We start from the raw sequence: 19,455 nt of genomic DNA, 5'->3' as shown, positions 1-19,455 counted from the left end.
CAAAGGCTGAAAAATAGATATTACACCAAATTAATTATTTTTTTCTTTTTCAAATTTTAGACTGAAGAGGCTTCTTGAGACCGAAAAGGCCTACCAGGTTAAAAAAGAGAAGGAGCACTCAAAGCGTTTGGCCAAAGTGCGAGAGGAGCTGGTCAAGCTGAAGTCCTTTGCCCTGATGTTGGTCAATGAGCGCCAGCAGCACCTAGAGCAAATGGACCAACAGAGCCAGCGGGTCCAGGAACTGAGCCAGCAGCTACAGCAGCGGGAGCAGGCACTAAGTGAAGCCAGGGAGCGTGCACAGGAGGATGGGAATAGGGTGCAGAGCCTGGAGGCTGAGCTAAAGGAGAAATCTGCCAAGCTCACCCAACAGCACGAGGAGATGAGTGCCAAGCTGGCCAGTCACGAGATCAACAACCGTCAGCTCAATGCCAAACTTTTAGGGCTAATGCACAAAGTGGAGGAGCAAGAGGAAAGCAACAGAGCTTTGAGAAAATCTGAGGAGGAACTGCAAGAACTGAGGGAGAAGATCAGTAAAGGAGAATGTGGCAACTCAAATTTAATCACAGAGTTGGAGAACTTGAGGAAACGGGTGCTGGAGATGGAGGGGAAGGATGAAGAGATCACTAAGACTGAAAATCAGTGCAAAGAGCTAAGGAAGAGGCTACTGGAGGAGGACAACAAGAGTAAAGACCTCAGGCTGGAAGTGGAAAAGCTTCAGAAAAGAATGATGGAGCTGGAGAAACTTGAAGCAGCCTTCAGCATCAGTAAAGCTGAGTGTGCACAGCTACACACAGCTCTAGAGAAAGAGAAGAGCCTGACCAAAGAGCTCTCTGATGAAGTTATCACTCTCAGGATCCGCATGAAAGAGCTTGAGTCCTCTGAGCTTAAGTTGGAAAAATCTGAGTTGAGCCTGAAGGATGACCTGAGTAAGCTGAAGTCACTGACCGTCGCCTTGATGGATGAACGAAAAACCCTGATGGAAAAACTTAAATCAGATGAGAAGAAAAAAGAGGAAATGACCAAGGTGATTAAAGTTGAGCAGGGTAAAGTTATGGAGGTGACTGAGAAATTGATAGAGGAAAGCAAAAAGCTCTTGAAGCTTAAATCAGAAATGGAAACCAAAGTAGAAATCCTCACCATTGAAAAGGGGGAGCTCAGCACCAAGCTTGCTGATGAAATTGACAAAACTACAGATCTCAATTCTAAGGTCAGTCAAATGAAAAAGAGGCTGGATGGGTTTGAGCAAGCAGAAAAGCTATCAGTGAAGAATTCAGTGAATTGTGAGCAGGGCAGAATGTCTGACCCCATCAAAAAAGAAGACAATAAAGTTAAGGAGTTGACATTTGAAATTGAGCGCCTGAAAAATCGCCTCAAACAACTTGAAGTAGTCGAGGGAGATCTGATCAAAACAGAGGATCAGTATGACATGTTGGAAAAAAAGTTCATGACTGAGCAAGACAAAGCCAACATTCTTTCTCAACAGGTAGAGGAAATGAGATGTCAGATTGCACGTAACAAAGCAATCGAAAAAGGGGAGGAAGAATGCCAGGAAGAGGACCTCCGACAACGATGCATGAGGGAGGAGGTAAAAACCAGGGAACTGCACGCTGATGTTGTTGCCCTCAAGGAAAAGATTCATGAACTAATGCATAAAGAAGACCAACTCTCCCAGCTCCAAGTGGATTACTCGATCCTGCAACAGAGATTCTTAGAAGAAGAGGAGAAGGCCAAGAACATGAGCACTGAGGTTTTCCATGTCACCAAAGAACTGGAGATTGCTAAACGCCATAGTCGAGCCTTGAGGCCCAGTTTGAATGGGAGAAGAATGGTGGACATTGCTGTGACATCTACTGGAGTACAGACAGAGGCATCATCCATTGGGTCAGAGGAAGATACCCCTGCTGTATTCATCAGAAAGTCTGTCCAAGAGGAGAATCACATCATGAACAACCTGAGACAGAAGTGTCTGAAGAAGCCAGCAGAAAAGAGTAGTGGTATTGAGCGTTTCCCTCCATCTAGCAGTGACCTAGGTATAAAGAAATCCTGGATTCCTTGGATGAGGAAAAAGGACAACACACCTCATGAGACCAACTTTCAAAAGCCTTTGCAAATCAATGGAAACCATTTGCCTTCTGAACTGACCATGTCCCCAAAACAAGGGCAGCCTTTGCACATCCGCGTCACACCTGACCACCAAAACAACATGGCCTGTCTTGAGATTAGCAGTCCTACTACTGAGGATGTCTTTTCAAGCTCAGCTCCCCTAAGCCCTAACCCATCTCAACCCAAATCCAGAATCACAATCATTCCTACTTATTCTGCTTCAGTCCACAAGAAGAAGTCAACCACTGGACATCAAGGCCCTGAAAGAGCCAAGTCTCCTGTCACAATCACAGCAATATCCAGAGCCAAATCCCCAGAAGGTATCCGAGCTCCCTCCTCGGCCTCTGGAAGACCCCTTTCCCCTGTTTCCATTATGACAGTGAGCACAGCCATCGTGCCTGAAGCATCTGTGTCCCCAGACCCACAGGAGATGACAATGGGCCGAGCTGTGTTCAAGGTTACCCCGGAGAAGCAAATGGTCCCAATGCCGATACGAAAGGGTCACAACAACCCTGGTGTTATCACCACTACTGATGACAACAAGATCCACATTCACCTAGGCAACAGCATCGCCCCGAAAATGGTTGTCAGGCCAGTGTCTGCAGAGAACAAGGACATGACTTTATCAACCGGGACAGTTTTACGCTCCCCCCGCCAAATCACCACAACTACTACCAGGAGCACACAGAGCAAAGTGATGAGCAGCATCACGATATCACCTGTTGCAACCAACCCTTCAAGACCCACACAAAGCATGGTAAGTTGAGTTTAGGTGAGAGTTTAGGTCTTCGTCCATCTCAAGGATAAAGTAACATACTTCTTCATAATTCAGTTAATCAATCCCATGTGCTCAATATTATTCTCCTATTTTTCTGTCAAATACTTGGCTACAGTTGCTAGCACAGTAGGTTAGGTTGGCAGTCAACAGGTTGCAGATAAAGCCAACAAAATCTTTTACTAGAAGGTGTAGTAGATGGTAGTGGGGTTAGACTGAAGTTACAGAGCTACACTGATTCCCATCACTTTGGAAATCAGAACACCTTGGCATTTGTGCACAATCTTGAAATAGCATTCTAAGCTGATGACAGCTAGTCACTACAACTCACACCCATGCTCTAACAGGTCATTGCTAAGTAGGTAAGTAACATGCACAGAGTGGCTTCCGAGCATCACAAGAAACTAGTTGGAAAAATTGTGATGTTTTCCGGTTACTTTTTCCCTGTGGTGCATTGGATTGTATCTGACAGAGCATGCTAATAAGAGAGTGCAAACAAGGAAAAGATGATAATGTGCCAACCTAGCTGTTATACTACTCAAACTGAACAGAGCAGTTTAATGAAAGTGAATCTAAACAAGTGGAGCATAACTTCAGAAGTCAGCCACACACCTGATTAAGTTTCCCACATCACTGTCAGAATCAGTGACTTTGTTCTTTTTTTCCACTTAAGTTCCTAAACTGTACCCATACTTAGACCTTGTACACATGTAGCGGGGTATTTTCAACTCCCCCAATTTGTTTTTAATAATACTATCGTCCACTCGCACTGGGCAAAAACTCAGATTCCCGGCATCTACACCTTTGGTCGGAGTTTTCAGAAAACATTGTTTTCAGTGACGTAAAACTGTGTTTTTGTGTGGATGACTAAACGTGTAAAAATATATGCGGTTTCCCAAACACCCGGTTATGTGTGGACATGGCCCTAGCCATCTGCTGTTTTGTAGATTTTTCTGTTATTACCCCCATAGTTGTGTGTCTGACCCGTCATTCCTGGTCCTGGTCAAAGATTTCTTACTGTCTTGTATTACAGCTAACTATATGGAGATTATTTTTCACCATTTTACATTGCAATGTGTCCGATAAAATTGAACTTAACCTCTCATGAAATGAGATTTATTCACATTCCAATTTGTGTAATGGTTAAACAATAAGGTACTGTGCTTGATTAAGATAACAGGCTGCTTATATTTAGAAATAACATAGGTATCGATCGGTCTGAAAGAAAATGATAAACTTTTTTCAGAAAAACCAATCTATTTATCATAGAAGTCTGAAATCCTTATCTTAAAGGTGATATTTTTTTCCTTAGGTACATAGTAGAGAGTTTCATGGGGTGAATTTACTAGAACTGGAAATGAAGAAAACCGTGTTGGGGTTCCACTGGACCCTGTAATATGCTCTTTGTGGGTTAGATTGATAGCGTGACAGGAATGGCCCTATGTGCGGGCCTCACTGCACCAGAGCTAATGATGTGGCATTTTGCCACCCTGCTACAGTCATGCTGTAATTTATAGTTGTTACTCAGTGTTTACATTCACAAACAGCCAATGTAAGGGCTCTGTGCCCTTTCCCTGACACAAAAGATCCTGGAAACAGTAACAGCACATTGCAACCAAGCCTGAGCAAACACAGAGATCGAAATGAAAGAAGAATTAAATATTTACATTTTCCTTCACATGCTTCTTTTAACATATATAGTTAGCTACATTTCTTATAAACTTTAGATTGTTTTTCTTTCTTTTTAATGGGTTTAACCCCTTGCTCATTATGTACACTTCATGGCTCTCACTGTATTCATACTCCTGCCTGAGAAACTGTACTCTCTTTCCCCATTGTCAACAGACTGGGCATGATGCCCAGCCAGTGCGCTCAGGGCTGACTCGCATCCCAATGTCCAAGAGCCTGAAGACTGGAAAGGCTGTGCTGGGAACCATGGGGATCTCGAGTGGAGTGAAACTGGAGTCACGAACTGAGAGTCAGTCTATGAGGGTAGAAGTTAAAAAATCCACAGCGAACAACAGTACCTTTCAAAATGGTGGTAAAGCTTGATTTCAGGATACTCAAACATGTCTGATTATGGTGCTCCAACAGATGAATTATTTGACATAACAAGGCAAAAATGCTTTTTTTTCTTGTTTGTTAAAAAGAAAGCCACCAATTACCAACTTTTTTTCAAGTCTTATGTACTTTATGTCTCATATCAATCAATGCGTTTATATGGATCCATATTCTTTGTATTTTCAGTGTGTATTTTAATGGGCATTTGGATAAATACATCAGACTTTGCTGCTACTAACTGCTTTTTGTTTTTGAGTGATTGTATTACATATAAGAAGTTTTTTGATAATATTTTATAAAGACACATCATAGGTCAAAACACTTTTTTTTGTGTAAATTATGTTTTTTTGTTGTTTCTGTGAAGGGTTTGTACTGAAAATAATATGAAATAAACTTGATTTCAAAGGCCATTGTTGTCTGTTGTTTCATAAAGGGGAAATAAGAAAGTAAAATGCCAACAGAGGAAGCTGGGGAATTGTCATCACAATTCAACATCTATGAATGTGGGGTGTTCAACAAAGTTGTTAAAACAGTCCACTGATTTGTGACATACTGTCTAAACTGAGATCATTTGCCACAGTGGACAATGCTGCCATTAAACAAAGGGGTAGAAAATTGGATCAAGTGTGTTGAAGCAAAAGTTTTAAAGCGATAATTTTAACTCATGACTGTAGGAGATTATCTTTGTTCATTGCTTGTGAAGAGAAGAAAAACCCCATATATCCCATTTAAACATTGTAACCTCCTGAAATTGTGCATACTCATATGAGGATATATGCCTTTTAGGCCCACAGTACTTCATTTTTTAAAACTTTGACCCGTTAGTTACATATCAGGACACTGCCTGTGTCATCTTTTGGTGATGTCACAACATTACACCTATTTTGGTGAAAACAAGATGGTTAAAAAAAAAATATCTACACATTTTCTGAATGAAACTATTGTAATTATGTACAGTAACACTAATACCTTAATAATAAAACTAGCAACAAATAACTTCTTTAACTAAGACCAAGGTAAGTTATTATAATATTAGGTCTTACATAACCTAAATAGCAAGGAGAAAACAAAAATGCACAGATGCACACCTGACAAAAGCTTGGGTCTCAGGGTCAAAGTTCAACAACCGCTAAGCAAAGCCTTAAATTTAAAATGTTAAAAAATAGAAAAACAAATAGAAATTCAAACAACGTAATATACACAAAAAGCAGACCTACGCTACAAGTCGTAGTAGTAATGCCATTACTTCTAAACCATAAAACTACAGTTTAAACATCTCCCTTGCCGATATTATAACAAAAGTCTCTTTTTAAAGGTGGAATCTTTACAATAGGCATCAGCTGTTCCGGCATTAGTTTGTTACATGGGCGTCTTCCTCTGCTGTGATGATGTAACTGATACGTTTCAACACGCTATTGGCTTACGCACTTCCGGCTTCTTCGTCGAGGACGAGATTAACGAAACGGAGAAAATACTTTGTCAAAACAATGAGTAAGGTAAAACATTTGGATCGGATATAGAGTACATGTCACTCCATACCCACCTAGACAGTTCCTTTTGAGGTTTTGTCTCGGGTAAACCGTTGGGGATTAAGCGGACCTCGACGGTTGACAACTACAGTAGATTAGTTTTACTCGAAGCGGATTGCAGCCATGATGGCGTCAAGCTACAACGCGAAGGAAGAGGACGGACACCACTCGGGAGCTGCGAACCATGGAGGCGCAGGGGCTGTCAAGAGTAAAAAACCTGACAACACAGCCTTCAAACAACAGAGACTACCGGCATGGCAGCCCATCCTGACAGCTGGCACCGTGCTGCCAGCTTTCTTCGTTATCGGTCTCATCTTCATCCCCATCGGCATCGGCCTGTATGTCTCATCAAACAACATCAAAGAGTTCGAGGTACGATAATATATAAACGCTTACCTCTCACTTAACGATTTACCTAATTTCAGTCCTTTAAATGACGACATTTGGCAGAGTTTTACGCAGTATGTTTAACCATACTCACTTTTCACTATAAGGCGTCCGTAAGTAATGTAAATAAGGTTAGCAGCTAAACCATAAACCTGTTGTGTGACGACCCACGGGTACCCAAAGCTTTTTCACAGCGGTTAATTCATCGATTAACTACTTTGAAACGTACTAGTAATAACTAATGCACAGCTCTAATCCGAACATGCAGTAACTTTATGGATTTGTCATTTGGGGGCATGTGTTATTTTGTTTTGGAGGATAAATATCCTTACTTATCGCAATGTCAGAAAAACATTTTCAAACACATTATACTTCGACATATGGGTATCCAGTTAACCAGTTGACTCAAAAAATGAATTTAAAGTATCTTCAAAGAACATTAATTTGAAATCTACTGCTGTAAAGTTTTGTCATAACAAACTTTTATCCAATCCTGCTGTTTGAACTCGTTTGCATCTCTGCATGCCCATCCAACAGTATAAAATAACAATCCTGCATACTAGTAAAGTAAACTCTTCTTTTTTACAGGTTGATTATACTGGAGTTGACATTTCCAGTCCATGCCACAACTGTGCCAAGAACTTCAGCTGGAATAGCACGACACCGTGTCAGTGTTCTGTGTCTTTCACTCTGGAGCAGCCATTTGAGGTAAGTGGAAGCTTACAGTGTGCACATCGAATAAATAATGCATGCTTTGGCTTCAAAGTGATGGTGTTGCTTGATGTATAGTAACAAAGAAAAATTACTTTCTACCTGACACCAAGGTCCATTAAGAGCCCTTCAAAGCCTAAAAAAAGCAGACTCAGGGATCACTTTATCATCGAGCGACCTAGTCTAAAATTGGTTTGACCATCGACCGTTGGAAAACTTTTATTGATCACTTATATACAGCTCCTATCAGCTGCATTTTCTGGAAAAGCTGTTAAGAAGGTTCAACCATATGAGACGTCTTTGGAATCTTTCAAGGCACACCCCAAAAACTGAGCCATGTAAAAAATATTACCACATTTTTAGACATTATGAAACCTACAACTGGCAGAATCTGCAATGTGAACAAACAAGAGTGAATAGTCCATTTAATTGCTAAAATTTCTCAAACTGTCATATTCCTTGCCCTTACTGACAGGCTTTGTTCATGGTGCAATGTCTTTTTCCTTGCAGAGCAATGTCTTCATGTACTACGGCTTGTCCAACTTCTATCAGAACCACAGGCGCTATGTGAAGTCCAGGGATGACAGTCAACTGAATGGCGACCGCTCTGCTTTGATGGTATTATCTTATGAGTTTTTCCCTTCTTGGAATGCAGAAATTTCATCAAATACCCATGCATTAGTTAAACATTGGATGCTTTTTACAGAGCCCCAGCAAGGAGTGTGAACCTTATCGTATGAGCGAGGGACAACCAATAGCCCCTTGTGGAGCCATAGCTAACAGCCTTTTCAATGGTAGGTCTGACATGCTCTTCAGCGTCATAAATTCTCATCTTTCCCACAAAAGCAACCTTTTGAAGTAAACACAGGATACTTGTACCTTAGTGTAATGTAACATTTTTTAATGTTGTGTTTCTTTCTGTTTTTAAGACACTCTGGAGCTGTACCATATTGATTCAAATGGCACCAGAAATGCAATTCGTCTGGTAAAGAAAGGCATTGCGTGGTGGACAGACAAGCATGTGAAGTTCAGAAATCCCGGTGGAAACAACAACAACCTCACTTTGGCTTTCCAAGGTAATTTTAGCAAAGTTCAGCAAAGATTCTCTTAATTTAAAACGGTTACATTTTCAGTCACCAGCATGGTTTTGTTTTGTACCACTTCAGGCACCTCTAAGCCAGTGAACTGGAGGAAGCCTGTGTACGAGTTAGACCCATCAGATGATGATAACAACGGCTTTACCAATGAGGACTTCATCGTGTGGATGCGTACAGCTGCTTTGCCCACCTTTCGGAAGCTCTACCGCATCATCCAGAAGAAATCCAGCTCAACCCCAACTCTACCAAGTGGCCAATATGTCTTGGACATCACTTACAGTATCCTTTGAATCTTGGTTAAAAAAAATCATCTTATAAGATTTAAGGCCGTTTTTTTGCTGTTGGGTTAGCTTGGATGATTTATCAAGAATTTTTACTCAAAGCTTCACAGTATAGGATTATTGTTATTATTATTAATGCGGAACACTAATCGTAGATTACATTATGTCGTCATTTATTTATGTGATGTTAAGAGAGTATCAGATTTAAAACTTAAAGGCTGTTTTCACCTGGTCCCTCTGAGGATGGCAGTAAAAAGCCATTTTCGACAGATGTGGTCTGTATGCCAGTCCAAGGTGATCTGTGACACTTTACTTCAGACAGATAATGTGTTTGCTTGCGTGTTCAGGGCCACAGCAGTTATAACATCATACTAAGAAAGCTGTGAAAACAATGCCAGCGGTACAGTGAAAATACAGTTGTTTAAATTTTGTGGATTTTGATTCTTTTTTTTTTCTTTTAGATGGTTAACGAAGTTTCCTGATGCCAGTTTAGTAAATGATCCAACAATGTTTTATAGGCCTGTCACTTCATTTGGCTATATAAACACCAACTGCTCTGTCCCTCCTGTCAAGTGTAGCCACTTCCCTTTCTCTGTATCACAGTATTTTTGTTAGTTTTTTTTTTTTTTTAACTGGATGCTTTTAAAGGCTTATTAAGGTGAATTGGGCAGGCAGATGAGAGCAGATCAAAAGCGTATTGTGACAGACACATTTGGAAAGTTATGATAATGCAGAGTGAGTGGTTGTACTTGAAACTGACGATGCATGTTTTTACCTGACCTGAATAGCCCCGTAGGCAACAAAACGCCTTAATCAACAAGTAAAATTCTGATTCTATTTTAAAAAAGCTTATCTTCTTATCATCACTAATTTGATCTAATACCTGCTTGAGAGCTGGGAGTTGAAAGTTGTACTACAACAAGCCTAACCATGGAGCTAAATTCAGAAGTGGTCAGGCGACCCAGATAACAACACGGAAGCAAAATGTACCTCCACAACTAGTTTTAATGAGCCCGCACAAGATCTTATCAGGGTTTTATACTTCTTGCTCCAAATTTCTGTTTTAGGATTTACTTTTCACATTAAACCCATAAGGTAATTTACTACATATTTCAGAGAAAGATCAAGTTTATTGCTTTTAAGACAAGTCACACTATTATTGTTGTAATGCACAATCTAGCTTTGTTTTATTTCACTGTAGGTTTCAGTATGCTTACACATTCTCCTTGCCATAAGGGTTTGTTAAAAAGTGAAGGGTGCATTTTAACCCTGTCATCAGATTTCTGTCAAACCATTTCTTATCATTTCTTTAACTGTAAATTTTTCAGATTACCCCGTGCTCAGTTTTGATGGTCGTAAGAGGATGATCCTGAGCACCATCTCCTGGATGGGAGGGAAGAACCCCTTCCTTGGCATTGCCTACATCACTGTTGGCTCCATCTGTTTCTTCTTGGGTGTGGTTCTGCTCATCATCCACCACAAATATGACACCCGCAACAACAGTGCCGATATTCCAAACTAGACTGTTCCCATATTGCATTTTCCTGCCTCTGCATGCATGGTTGACCCTAAGAGGTCTGTTGTGGACCGCTTGTTGATGTCAGCGTGAATACACTGGTCTCTGTCATTGTTTGTTGCGTGTTTCTGTAAGGATGGCAGTTTCCCATCAAAAGCTGAGTTTATGTGTTGGGCAACAGTAGAAGGATGTTTCAGTCTGTGTCTTTGTGCATACAGGTTCGAGTCAGCTGCTAAGAATGTTACTCCCTGACTTCAGAATAACATTTGAATTTTCTATTTATCTATATATTACAGAAGTATCTGTTCTATTTTAGCAGTGCTTTGCAAATGGCTTGATTATTGAAGGATGTAAGTATTTTTAATGCAAGTTTTTGTCCAAATTGTGTACTGTAATATATCCTGCTGAAGAATGTACCATCATGTTTCAATGACATACCTCTCTGGTCTTTGAGAATACCCTGAAAATAGTATGGGATAATCATTGCACGTGTGCTGTTTATTATGGTGAGCATTGTGTTAAAATGAAGCATTTTATCTTTGGTGAGTAATAGAATACTCATGAAAAGTTATGCTAAATATAAGGTTAGCTACCCTCTGATGTGACTGGTTGTGTAAGTTGACTGCTCCAGTCACAAGGCAACTTAAAAATGATGTGCAAGACATATTAACCATGAAAAATCATTATTCTCTAACATTATATCCAATGCTTTTAATCCTTTGACTCTGAGCAATGTCTCAGGCTGATCCGAGCACAAATATTTATTTCGTTATAACAGTTTGACCAGTGTGTGATTAAGGTAATACATTCTTCATTGTTGACCAAATGATATGCACTTTAAAAGTGTCACATTTGTTAGTTTTCCCTATGTTTCACTTAATCCTTTGTTTATCACAGTTTATTGATTAATTTAAGATAAGTTAACCGTAGAAATTGGAGATTTTTCTGGGTTTTTTAAAGTTTGTAGGGTCCAATAAACAACTTGTTGAATGTATTCGTGCTCCATATGATTTTTTTTTTTCTTATCAAAACTATATATCGAAGGAATATCCCTCATTTACCGGGTAGTTTCTCCCCTTTTCCTAGTATTACGATTGTTACAATGACGAACTTATAATTAGCATTTTTAACGTTCTATGAAATATGACTATTAATAACAATGTCACGAGACCGGATGTGACAGACCAACCGGTGAATTGTGGGAAGCCAACTGTCAGTGTCCTTGTGCTGTAACGTTTCTTCAACCTCGTCGAGCGACAGAAGTGAAGTTTGTCAAAATGTACAGACAGCTTATGGTAAGTAGGACATCTGTTTTGGTTAAGTTATCCTAAAACTGACTGTTGTTTAAATCGTTTGAGTTCATTATAATGAAACGAATTAACGCTCTTGAAGTTTGTTTTGTTCAGTCCCGTATAAACTTATAAGTTGATGAAGCTGTTAACCCTGCTAGCGTTACAGGGCGGATTTATGTTGCAGGGTTACACACATTGTTTTTTTTTTTTTCAAATTGTTAAATAAACGATTGATTATTTCATTCGGTCGTCATTTGAAGTGTTTCTGTGTGAGCAACAGGTGAAGTCTGATTGAGGTGTTTTTACGCGCGGGAAGTCGTCGATAAGGTATCTACCATAAAACAGCGACTACCTTGTTTTCATTCTCTAAAATTTCAATCGACCGTTTCATACAAGGCGTCGCTACGTCACGCAGCGTCTCAGCACTGTTCACGAGACAGATGGACGGCATGTTTTTTTAAGAGACGTCACTTTAAAGTTTAAAGCTTATGGTGCGATAAGGTTCAGCAAGGAGAGGTATAAAGTATACATTGAGTTGAAAATTGTTTCTCCAAATTGTCCTCAATACTCTTGGCAGCTCAAAATGTATTGCCAAACCATCAACTACTATGAATTTAATACAGCGTAATTTGCATTTTCGGCTCCAAGATCAGTCCCCTCAAAGATAAAAGCAGTGGGTTGACCTCTTGATAACATTCACCCGTTTGCATTACTTAATCGTCTCATGCTAAGGGACATGTTATTTACAAAGGTCAACGCACCGATTTCGTCTTTGTATATCAGTGTAATACAGCCACTCCGCCAGAAGATGTCCCCACTTTGGCTGAAACGCCTCAGGAGCTATTTATAGCTCACATATTGAAGTGGTGAGATGCTGTAGAACATATAGCATGTCCGTACTTCACTCCAGCCAGCTTGCTGAACCATCACGGACCCTTTTCCATTTATGTGTAATTAAAACTCATTTAATGATACTTATCTGTCTTGTACTGTTTTATTATCATACATTGAATAAACAAATGTAATCCTCAGTTGTTTGTATCACCAGGGACTTCGACAGCTCTCCAGGCGGACCATCTCCAGCAGTGCTCGCAGACAAATTGATAACACTGTGAAAGATAAACAAAAACTGTTTCAGGTAAAGTCAATCTATTTAAAGACATAGTGTTCTATCACATGACACTATTAAGTATGCATAATTATTGTTGACATAAAGGTTTTGACACTTTTAGGAATCATCAAACCCACAATAGTAACAAGGGAAACCTTTTTCTTACCTCTACTGTACTTACTTTTCTTTCTTTAGTCACCATATGCCTGTTTGAGTTGTCTACAGAGTTTGTTTATCCATGAGTGTTCAAAGAGAATGAGACTTTTTTTGTACGGATAATGATAATGTTAAAGTTTCTACTCTATTCCCAGGTTCTGGAGACAGAATCTGATTATGTCCTCTTTATAGCCTGACAGATAAGTATGAGTGGGTTTTCCCTTCACTGTTAAAATGACATCCAGCTGTAGCTGGGACTGAAGTCATACTAATAATGCTTGCAAGCTGCTAATTAAAAAACCCATTGCAACAGCGAAGTTCCAATGTGGCGGGCTCTGCTGACCCTGGCATAGCGCTAGAAATTACTGCAGCCATAGTTGATAGATGGGCTACCCATGCTTCTAAATCCCCGGACAAGCATTGCTTCATTGTTCTGTATGCCACCACCTAATTGTTGTGGTTTAATAGAGATGATGTAGACAAAAAGTTGAATAGCAGAGAAAGTTATAAACAGAAATAAAGAAGTTAAAGATCCTCCAGCTTCATTAGAAAATAGTACAAAAACTGATATATCTTAATTTAGCTCTCTTTGAACAGGAGGACAATGGCATGCCTATCCATCTGAAGGGTGGGACAAAGGACGCATTGCTCTACAGAGGCACAATGGTGCTCACTGTGTTTGGTAAGTCAGCATTAGTCTGAGATGTGATGAGTAAGGCTAACTCAGGATGTCTCTGTGTTTTAGAAAAAGAAACTTTGCCTCAACCATAAATATTATTGCTAAAGCTGACTTTGAAAGCAGAATAACTGTAATTTGACAATGCATCATCCAGGGTTGTTTGAAGTCACGTCAATTAGCTTGTGTTGTATCTAAGCCACATCTGTTTCACTACTGGTTTGATCTCTTCACAGGGAGTGGATATGTTGTGTATGAGCTGTTCACTGCTGCAATGCCCAAGAAAGCAGAGTGAAGCAGCTACAGCAAACTGGAATTTGCACTATGATTAAACAATCATGTGTGAGCTTTATGGGTTACATAAACTCTTGTGAAGATAAAGAATCATTTGTCTTGCCAGTATCAGTATTTTTAAATGTATGGAAGAAATGTTTATTTATTGAAAAATAAAAAATGTACAACTTCATGAACTGTCTGACCTTACACACTTTGTGAATGAATCAGGCTGGATTTCATAAACGCCATCATGATGTGCTTAAAGTAAGTCTTTGATTTCACCAGTAGAGGGCACCAACACCCAGTCTGTCAAAAGCTTTTTCACAGGTTGCCTAAGAAAAGGCTCTTACTGAAATAGTTCGTTTTTATACCCTTAAAAAGATGTAGGGTTTCGATCACATTATTTGAAGAAATTCGTGGAAGATATTGGATTTAATGCTTCAATTAATTTTGTTATAAGCAGTGTGAAAAATATGAAAAGCCAAACTTCAGTGATTTCAGAATAAAGGCATATTTTTTACTTTTAGTCCATCTAACAATGAGTAACTCCATTGGATAAGGTTGCCTGTTGTCAATATATGACACTTCCCCTCGGTGACGGCAGACCATCTGGTACCCCACTGTGAAGTCACATTGGCGCTGGAAACTCATTAAATCACCAGACCAAAGGAATGCAGGCAAAAAAATGTAATTTCTAAACATTAGATCGGTCTTAGTGGGGGACATGCATCCACTGACGGGCAGAAGTTTCGTAAGAAGCCCATCTGATGGTAAACTGAGAGCTGGGAACTGCCCCCTATTAAGTAGCCGATGGTGGAAAGATTCTTCCCACTTGGAAAGAGGCTTTTCCTTCTTGGACATCTGCTGGTGGAGCTTCCAGTAGCCAGAGAGAGGAGAGAGGGGTCCTTGCGCAGCTCCTGAAACTTTTCTCTCACTTTCCTGAGGGGGAGGCTTCCAGCAGGCTGCTCGCACATTTGGTCGGGAGATTTTCTGGGGGGTTGAGTAGGTGAGTACATTAACTTATTTTTTTAAGTGTTTTTTTTTTTTCATTTAAAAATAAAATGAGAAAGAAGTTTACTTTATCATTGCATCTTTACCTTTAAATTATATTTTCTACAATATGTTAAGCGTTTGTGAGCTAAGTATGCCCGCGTATTTTTAACGCCAAGAGGACAAGCTGAACAACATTTAAATTCGTTTTTTGACGAATATTATTTTTTAAAAGTAAGTTGAATGTTAAATAGTGAACGCTCAGTCACATTATTTCATTAAGTTTCCGAACCATTTTACTGAAATCTTGAATTAAAACTGCGTATTTGTCTGATTTAGCATTTGAGATTGTACTAAGATAGACATGCAAAGCTTTGGAAATCTCCTTGATGAATTCAATGATTTTGATATTGAATCGGATTTCTTCGCTGCTACAGCTGCAGTTTTAGCGCTCGTGCAGCAGGCGGGGCACGCAGCTCGTGGTAAAGAACTCAGACGCTGTAAAGCAGCTATAGTAGCCTACTGTCTTTATGCGGTCTAAAAGTGAGCATTAGATTGTTCTGTTTCACATGATATGAAAATTGCATAAAAATATTTAAAGTTAACTCTGTGGTATGAAATAACGTATTTGATTTGTGCAGAGATAATTTCTTTGAGATATAAGGAGTCAATTACATATTTTTAAAAATCTAAAGTGCATTATTTTTGTGACGAGGTACCTAATTATAACCCCCATACAATTTCAATCAATATACAATACAACACATTTTAAACAGTGATTGATTAAATTATTAATGCGTTTTTGGTGACTTTGTAAGATTACTCACACTCAATGTCTATATGGCTGAAGCCACAGGTAAGACTTAGATAAATGTAGGGAGCAGTAAAGCAAGATCCAACATTTACAGGATAGCTAAGTGGATGTCTGTGTTAGATCATTACCAACGGGTATGTGTTGAGTGTCTTTTTAAACCCTCATTACTTAATACCTGTAGTCTATAAGTACTACCTCAGGGTATGGGCGTTAGCTGGAAGACGCAAGGTGTGGCACCTATTGTGAAACACTGTCTGGATGGGTCTTGCCCTTTCAGTCCTCGTGAAAAGTGATGATTGAATATTAGGTCTGTTAAGAAATAGTTAGAGAGTGCATGTTGATCGCATATGTTATGAATTATGTGGTTTTGGTGAAGGGCAAACCAGTCATTCTTCAGCAAAATCTAAATCTGTCTATGTCAGCGCAGCAGTAAATTAGATATAGATGTACCCCCAGCATGTGGTGACGGGTCTGACCACACAAACAAAGTGAACAGTGTAATAGATCTGCAGATTCAACACATTTTCTCTCCCTTTACTCAGACAGGTTAAAGCGCTGCTGACCCTCAAGGGCCAAACATGAAGATAGGGCTGTCTCTGGCCACGGCTGCCTTGCTTGCAGCCCTGCTGTCCTCTGTAGATGCTCAAGGTAAATGAAACCATCTGGCCTCAGTACACATACATATACTATTCCACTCTGTGTCTTTATCTTTCACTTCCCTTCTTTCTCCTGTTTATCTCCACTAGTTGTTTTTTGAAAGAGTTGAGCCTCTTACTTTAATATCAGAGTCATTAGATACAGACACTGAACCCTTTGTATTGATAATCTGAATAGAGTTATCCTATTTCATGAGTATGCTATGTAACTCTGCTGCCTCTGGACTACTGACTGATGAGCATCCTTTTATCCCCTATTTGTTGCATATTTTGCCCGATTTATCTGTCACTACTCATTACATGCTTTGATGTGAAATCCAATTACAGAACAAATATTCAAGTCTTAGGCTGTAATTTGGATGTTTTATACCAAATAATTATGAAGCAAATTTCTTGTTTAGATTTGGCAACTGCAAAACTACAAAGTCATTTAATTTCATATTATAATTAAATGCATTAAACAGCATGACACAGAGTAGAACAAAAGTCATTTCAGGGTTTAATGTGCCCCCATAAATGTTGGAGCACGGCTGTTACTGTTTCACTTTTATTATGGCAAGCCTGTGCGCTTTTTCCAAAGCACAATTTGGAAGGTTGCCAAGTCCCCATAATTAGCCATCAAAATGCTACATCACATATTTGTGAGTTATAATGATTGTGCTGAGGTTGTAGTAGGAACTTGTTAACCTGTGTAAATCTCTCCGCAGTGGTTTTCTAATGGTTGAAGGCACAGTGTTTTGAGTCATCAGGTTACTCCTGCAACACAAGCCTGTGCAACGCTAAACACTGAGTAATGAAAAAAACGAATAACTTAAAAAATGTATAAGCTCAGTGCAATTACCCATTTAGGTAATAGTTAAAGTAGCCCTTCAGAAAATGTCTTTTGTATATAGTGAAAAAGAATATATGATATACAAGGAAATCACTTGTGTATAAAATTGGTGTATCTCAACAACTATGTTCCTTCCTGACCTCACTTTGTGCTCACATATTACTGTTTTGGGAGCTGTCAGAGAGGTATTACCATACATGCTATTAGAGCTAACATGTCATTGACTGTTAACAATCTGTCAGTACAACTGACATAAAATGACTTGAAGTAATTTCTTATGCAAACATTTCAGTCTAGTAAAACGGCAAATATGGAAATATGGTATGGAAACCTTCCTGATTTTTCCTTTTGAAAGCTCTCTGGCGGGCGGAGTTGAGTCTAATGTCTACCCTCACATATCTTCACTAACGGAATGGAAAGATGAAATACGAGAATAGCAAATTAATCCTCAGACAGCACAAAGACAAAGAGCCTTTCTAGGGCTTCTTTGCGGGCTTTTGCAAAAACGCTGAATTGCAGTACATATGGAAAGTTAATATGCAGTGGTGTTTAATGTCAGCACATGTTGTGGAATTACTTTGGCATCTGTCCTGCCTCTTTGGGAGAGTCGGTGCTCTTTCCTCCTCTTCTTGGTCTCTCCCCCCGGCAGTAGCTCCGGCCAGCATAGCTGGCTGGCTGGTGTACTGGCTTCACTCTGAGGTTACTAACAGGACAGTGGCCAGACACTGGCCCCAGAGAGCCAGAGATGTCCTTTATTAAGAACTGATGGGACAGACATCCACATAACAAAATCAACGTCAAAGTCCAAATAACAGACCAGGAATTATTTGGACAAACTCGCATTTGTTCTGCAGCTGTATTTTTGACCTGGAGGTCGTATGGTCAGTAGAGTTGTAACAAACTGAGATGCTCAAAGAATCATAAACAAATATGGGAGTTTTCTGGTCAGAGTTTAAATACAAACATCCACAAACATGCACATCTCACAAATACACTCACTCCCATACACATTCACATACCATTTTGATGTTGGAGATGAATGCTCGTGGAAATCAGGGGGAACGCTGTCCATCCAGGCTCCTTGAATTGATATGCCAGGTTTGTGATCCTCCAATCCCAGTTTTTGACTATTTGGTGGGCTCCTGTTTGTCATCTGCCTGTGCATTCAGTGTGTCCCAAGCTATGGCTTCCTCCATAAAGTGTATTTTACAATGATATTCTTGCTTCTCATGACGCTCACTTTCTCACTCAACACCTCACATGCCCCCTCGTTGCATTGATCATTGTTTTGTTGCATGAATGCTCAGGTACATAACCATTTATCATCACTTTCACATATCATGCTAACCTACTTAACAGCCTGAGTTTTCTAAAACAATACATCCATCTAGCTCTATCTTAAGTCTTCCAGTTTTCACCAAGAAGAATGTCTGTTGAGTAAAACTAATTTCCTGTATGATAACATGATTGTCTGATCTGAGTTGCATGAAATGCATGGAACTTAAGAGTTTCATTTTAAAGGCTATAGTTACTGTAATTTACCAAAAACTAACCATATAACACTTTTAAAAGGGCAGTCGTTAAATTGTTCGACTGAAATGACCTTGATCTAACATTAACGTATGTTAAGAACACACACAGACTTAACCATCTCTAATATCTCTGATGAATGTTTGGCCTCCCTTCTTCCAGACTGTTAGCACAGAAGCTGTAAGAAAGAATATCATTATAAAATATGTTTGTCATCTCTGTCTGTGTGGTCCCAAGTGTACATGGAAACTATCGTCAAGTCACTCAAAGTTGTTGAGCCAAACAACTTTCTCATGTACATGATGCATGATGCTGTGATCGAGTAGCTCGATGTAAAGGCGTGTGGTCTTGTCACACTTTATGTTTTTCATATTTATTTCACTGTATACACTTTCTTTATAATGGTTTACCTGAACAGTCTTTTGAGTGTCAGCAGTAATTATGTTCTGTCATTTTTTTGTGCATTGTCCTGCCGATGAAAAAGTACACAAGGGTCTCCGGTGACGAATTGTGTATTCTTTTTAAAAGGTTTGCAATGGATGTGTGCCACTCACTTCTGTGAAGAGTTTTAAACCAATAAATGTCAAACCACTTTCTATGTTTGAAATATGTTTATATACAATGTATATACAACATATGGTGCCTAATTTTGTCAAGTTTTA

General features: G+C 39.4%; 4 protein-coding genes across 6 annotated transcripts in view; all 4 read left to right on the top strand.

Annotated features, from left to right (window-relative positions):
* Positions 1-5,270, top strand: part of LOC141806186 (filamin-A-interacting protein 1-like) — a 33,535-nt gene extending 28,265 nt beyond the window's left edge. For all 3 annotated transcript variants that reach the window (XM_074691501.1, XM_074691500.1, XM_074691499.1), the window contains 2 exons: positions 61-2,860; positions 4,724-5,270. In XM_074691501.1, coding sequence (XP_074547602.1) covers positions 61-2,860; positions 4,724-4,930 — 3,007 coding nt within the window. In that variant the 3' untranslated portion in view covers positions 4,931-5,270. The remainder of the gene's footprint in view (positions 1-60; positions 2,861-4,723) is intronic.
* Positions 5,271-6,347: 1,077 nt separating this feature from the next.
* On the top strand, positions 6,348-11,434 carry tmem30aa (transmembrane protein 30Aa). Its single transcript, XM_074691503.1, has 7 exons — positions 6,348-6,840; positions 7,444-7,563; positions 8,077-8,184; positions 8,273-8,360; positions 8,496-8,642; positions 8,733-8,942; positions 10,273-11,434. The coding sequence occupies exons 1-7, from the start codon at positions 6,592-6,594 to the stop codon at positions 10,464-10,466; spliced, it is 1,116 nt and encodes a 371-aa protein (XP_074547604.1). The 5' UTR covers positions 6,348-6,591; the 3' UTR covers positions 10,467-11,434.
* A 182-nt stretch (positions 11,435-11,616) lies between these two features.
* On the top strand, positions 11,617-14,161 carry LOC141806736 (cytochrome c oxidase subunit 7A2, mitochondrial-like). Its single transcript, XM_074692399.1, has 4 exons — positions 11,617-11,755; positions 12,801-12,890; positions 13,617-13,701; positions 13,932-14,161. Exons 1-4 carry the CDS (start codon positions 11,738-11,740, stop codon positions 13,988-13,990), a joined length of 252 nt encoding a protein of 83 aa, XP_074548500.1. The 5' UTR covers positions 11,617-11,737; the 3' UTR covers positions 13,991-14,161.
* A 566-nt stretch (positions 14,162-14,727) lies between these two features.
* Positions 14,728-19,455, top strand: part of col12a1a (collagen, type XII, alpha 1a) — a 51,553-nt gene continuing 46,825 nt past the window's right edge. The window contains exons 1-2 of the mRNA XM_074691678.1: positions 14,728-14,977; positions 16,318-16,423. Of these exons, the coding sequence (XP_074547779.1) occupies positions 16,354-16,423 (70 nt within the window). The 5' untranslated portion in view covers positions 14,728-14,977; positions 16,318-16,353. The remainder of the gene's footprint in view (positions 14,978-16,317; positions 16,424-19,455) is intronic.

The sequence above is a fragment of the Halichoeres trimaculatus genome, unplaced genomic scaffold (assembly GCF_033239565.1).
Source record: "Halichoeres trimaculatus isolate MK-OKI-2021-1 unplaced genomic scaffold, fHalTri1.1 fHalTri1_scaffold_17, whole genome shotgun sequence".
NCBI classification, from domain to species: Eukaryota; Metazoa; Chordata; class Actinopteri; order Labriformes; family Labridae; genus Halichoeres; species Halichoeres trimaculatus.
This window is presented reverse-complemented; position numbering and strand designations above follow the sequence as displayed.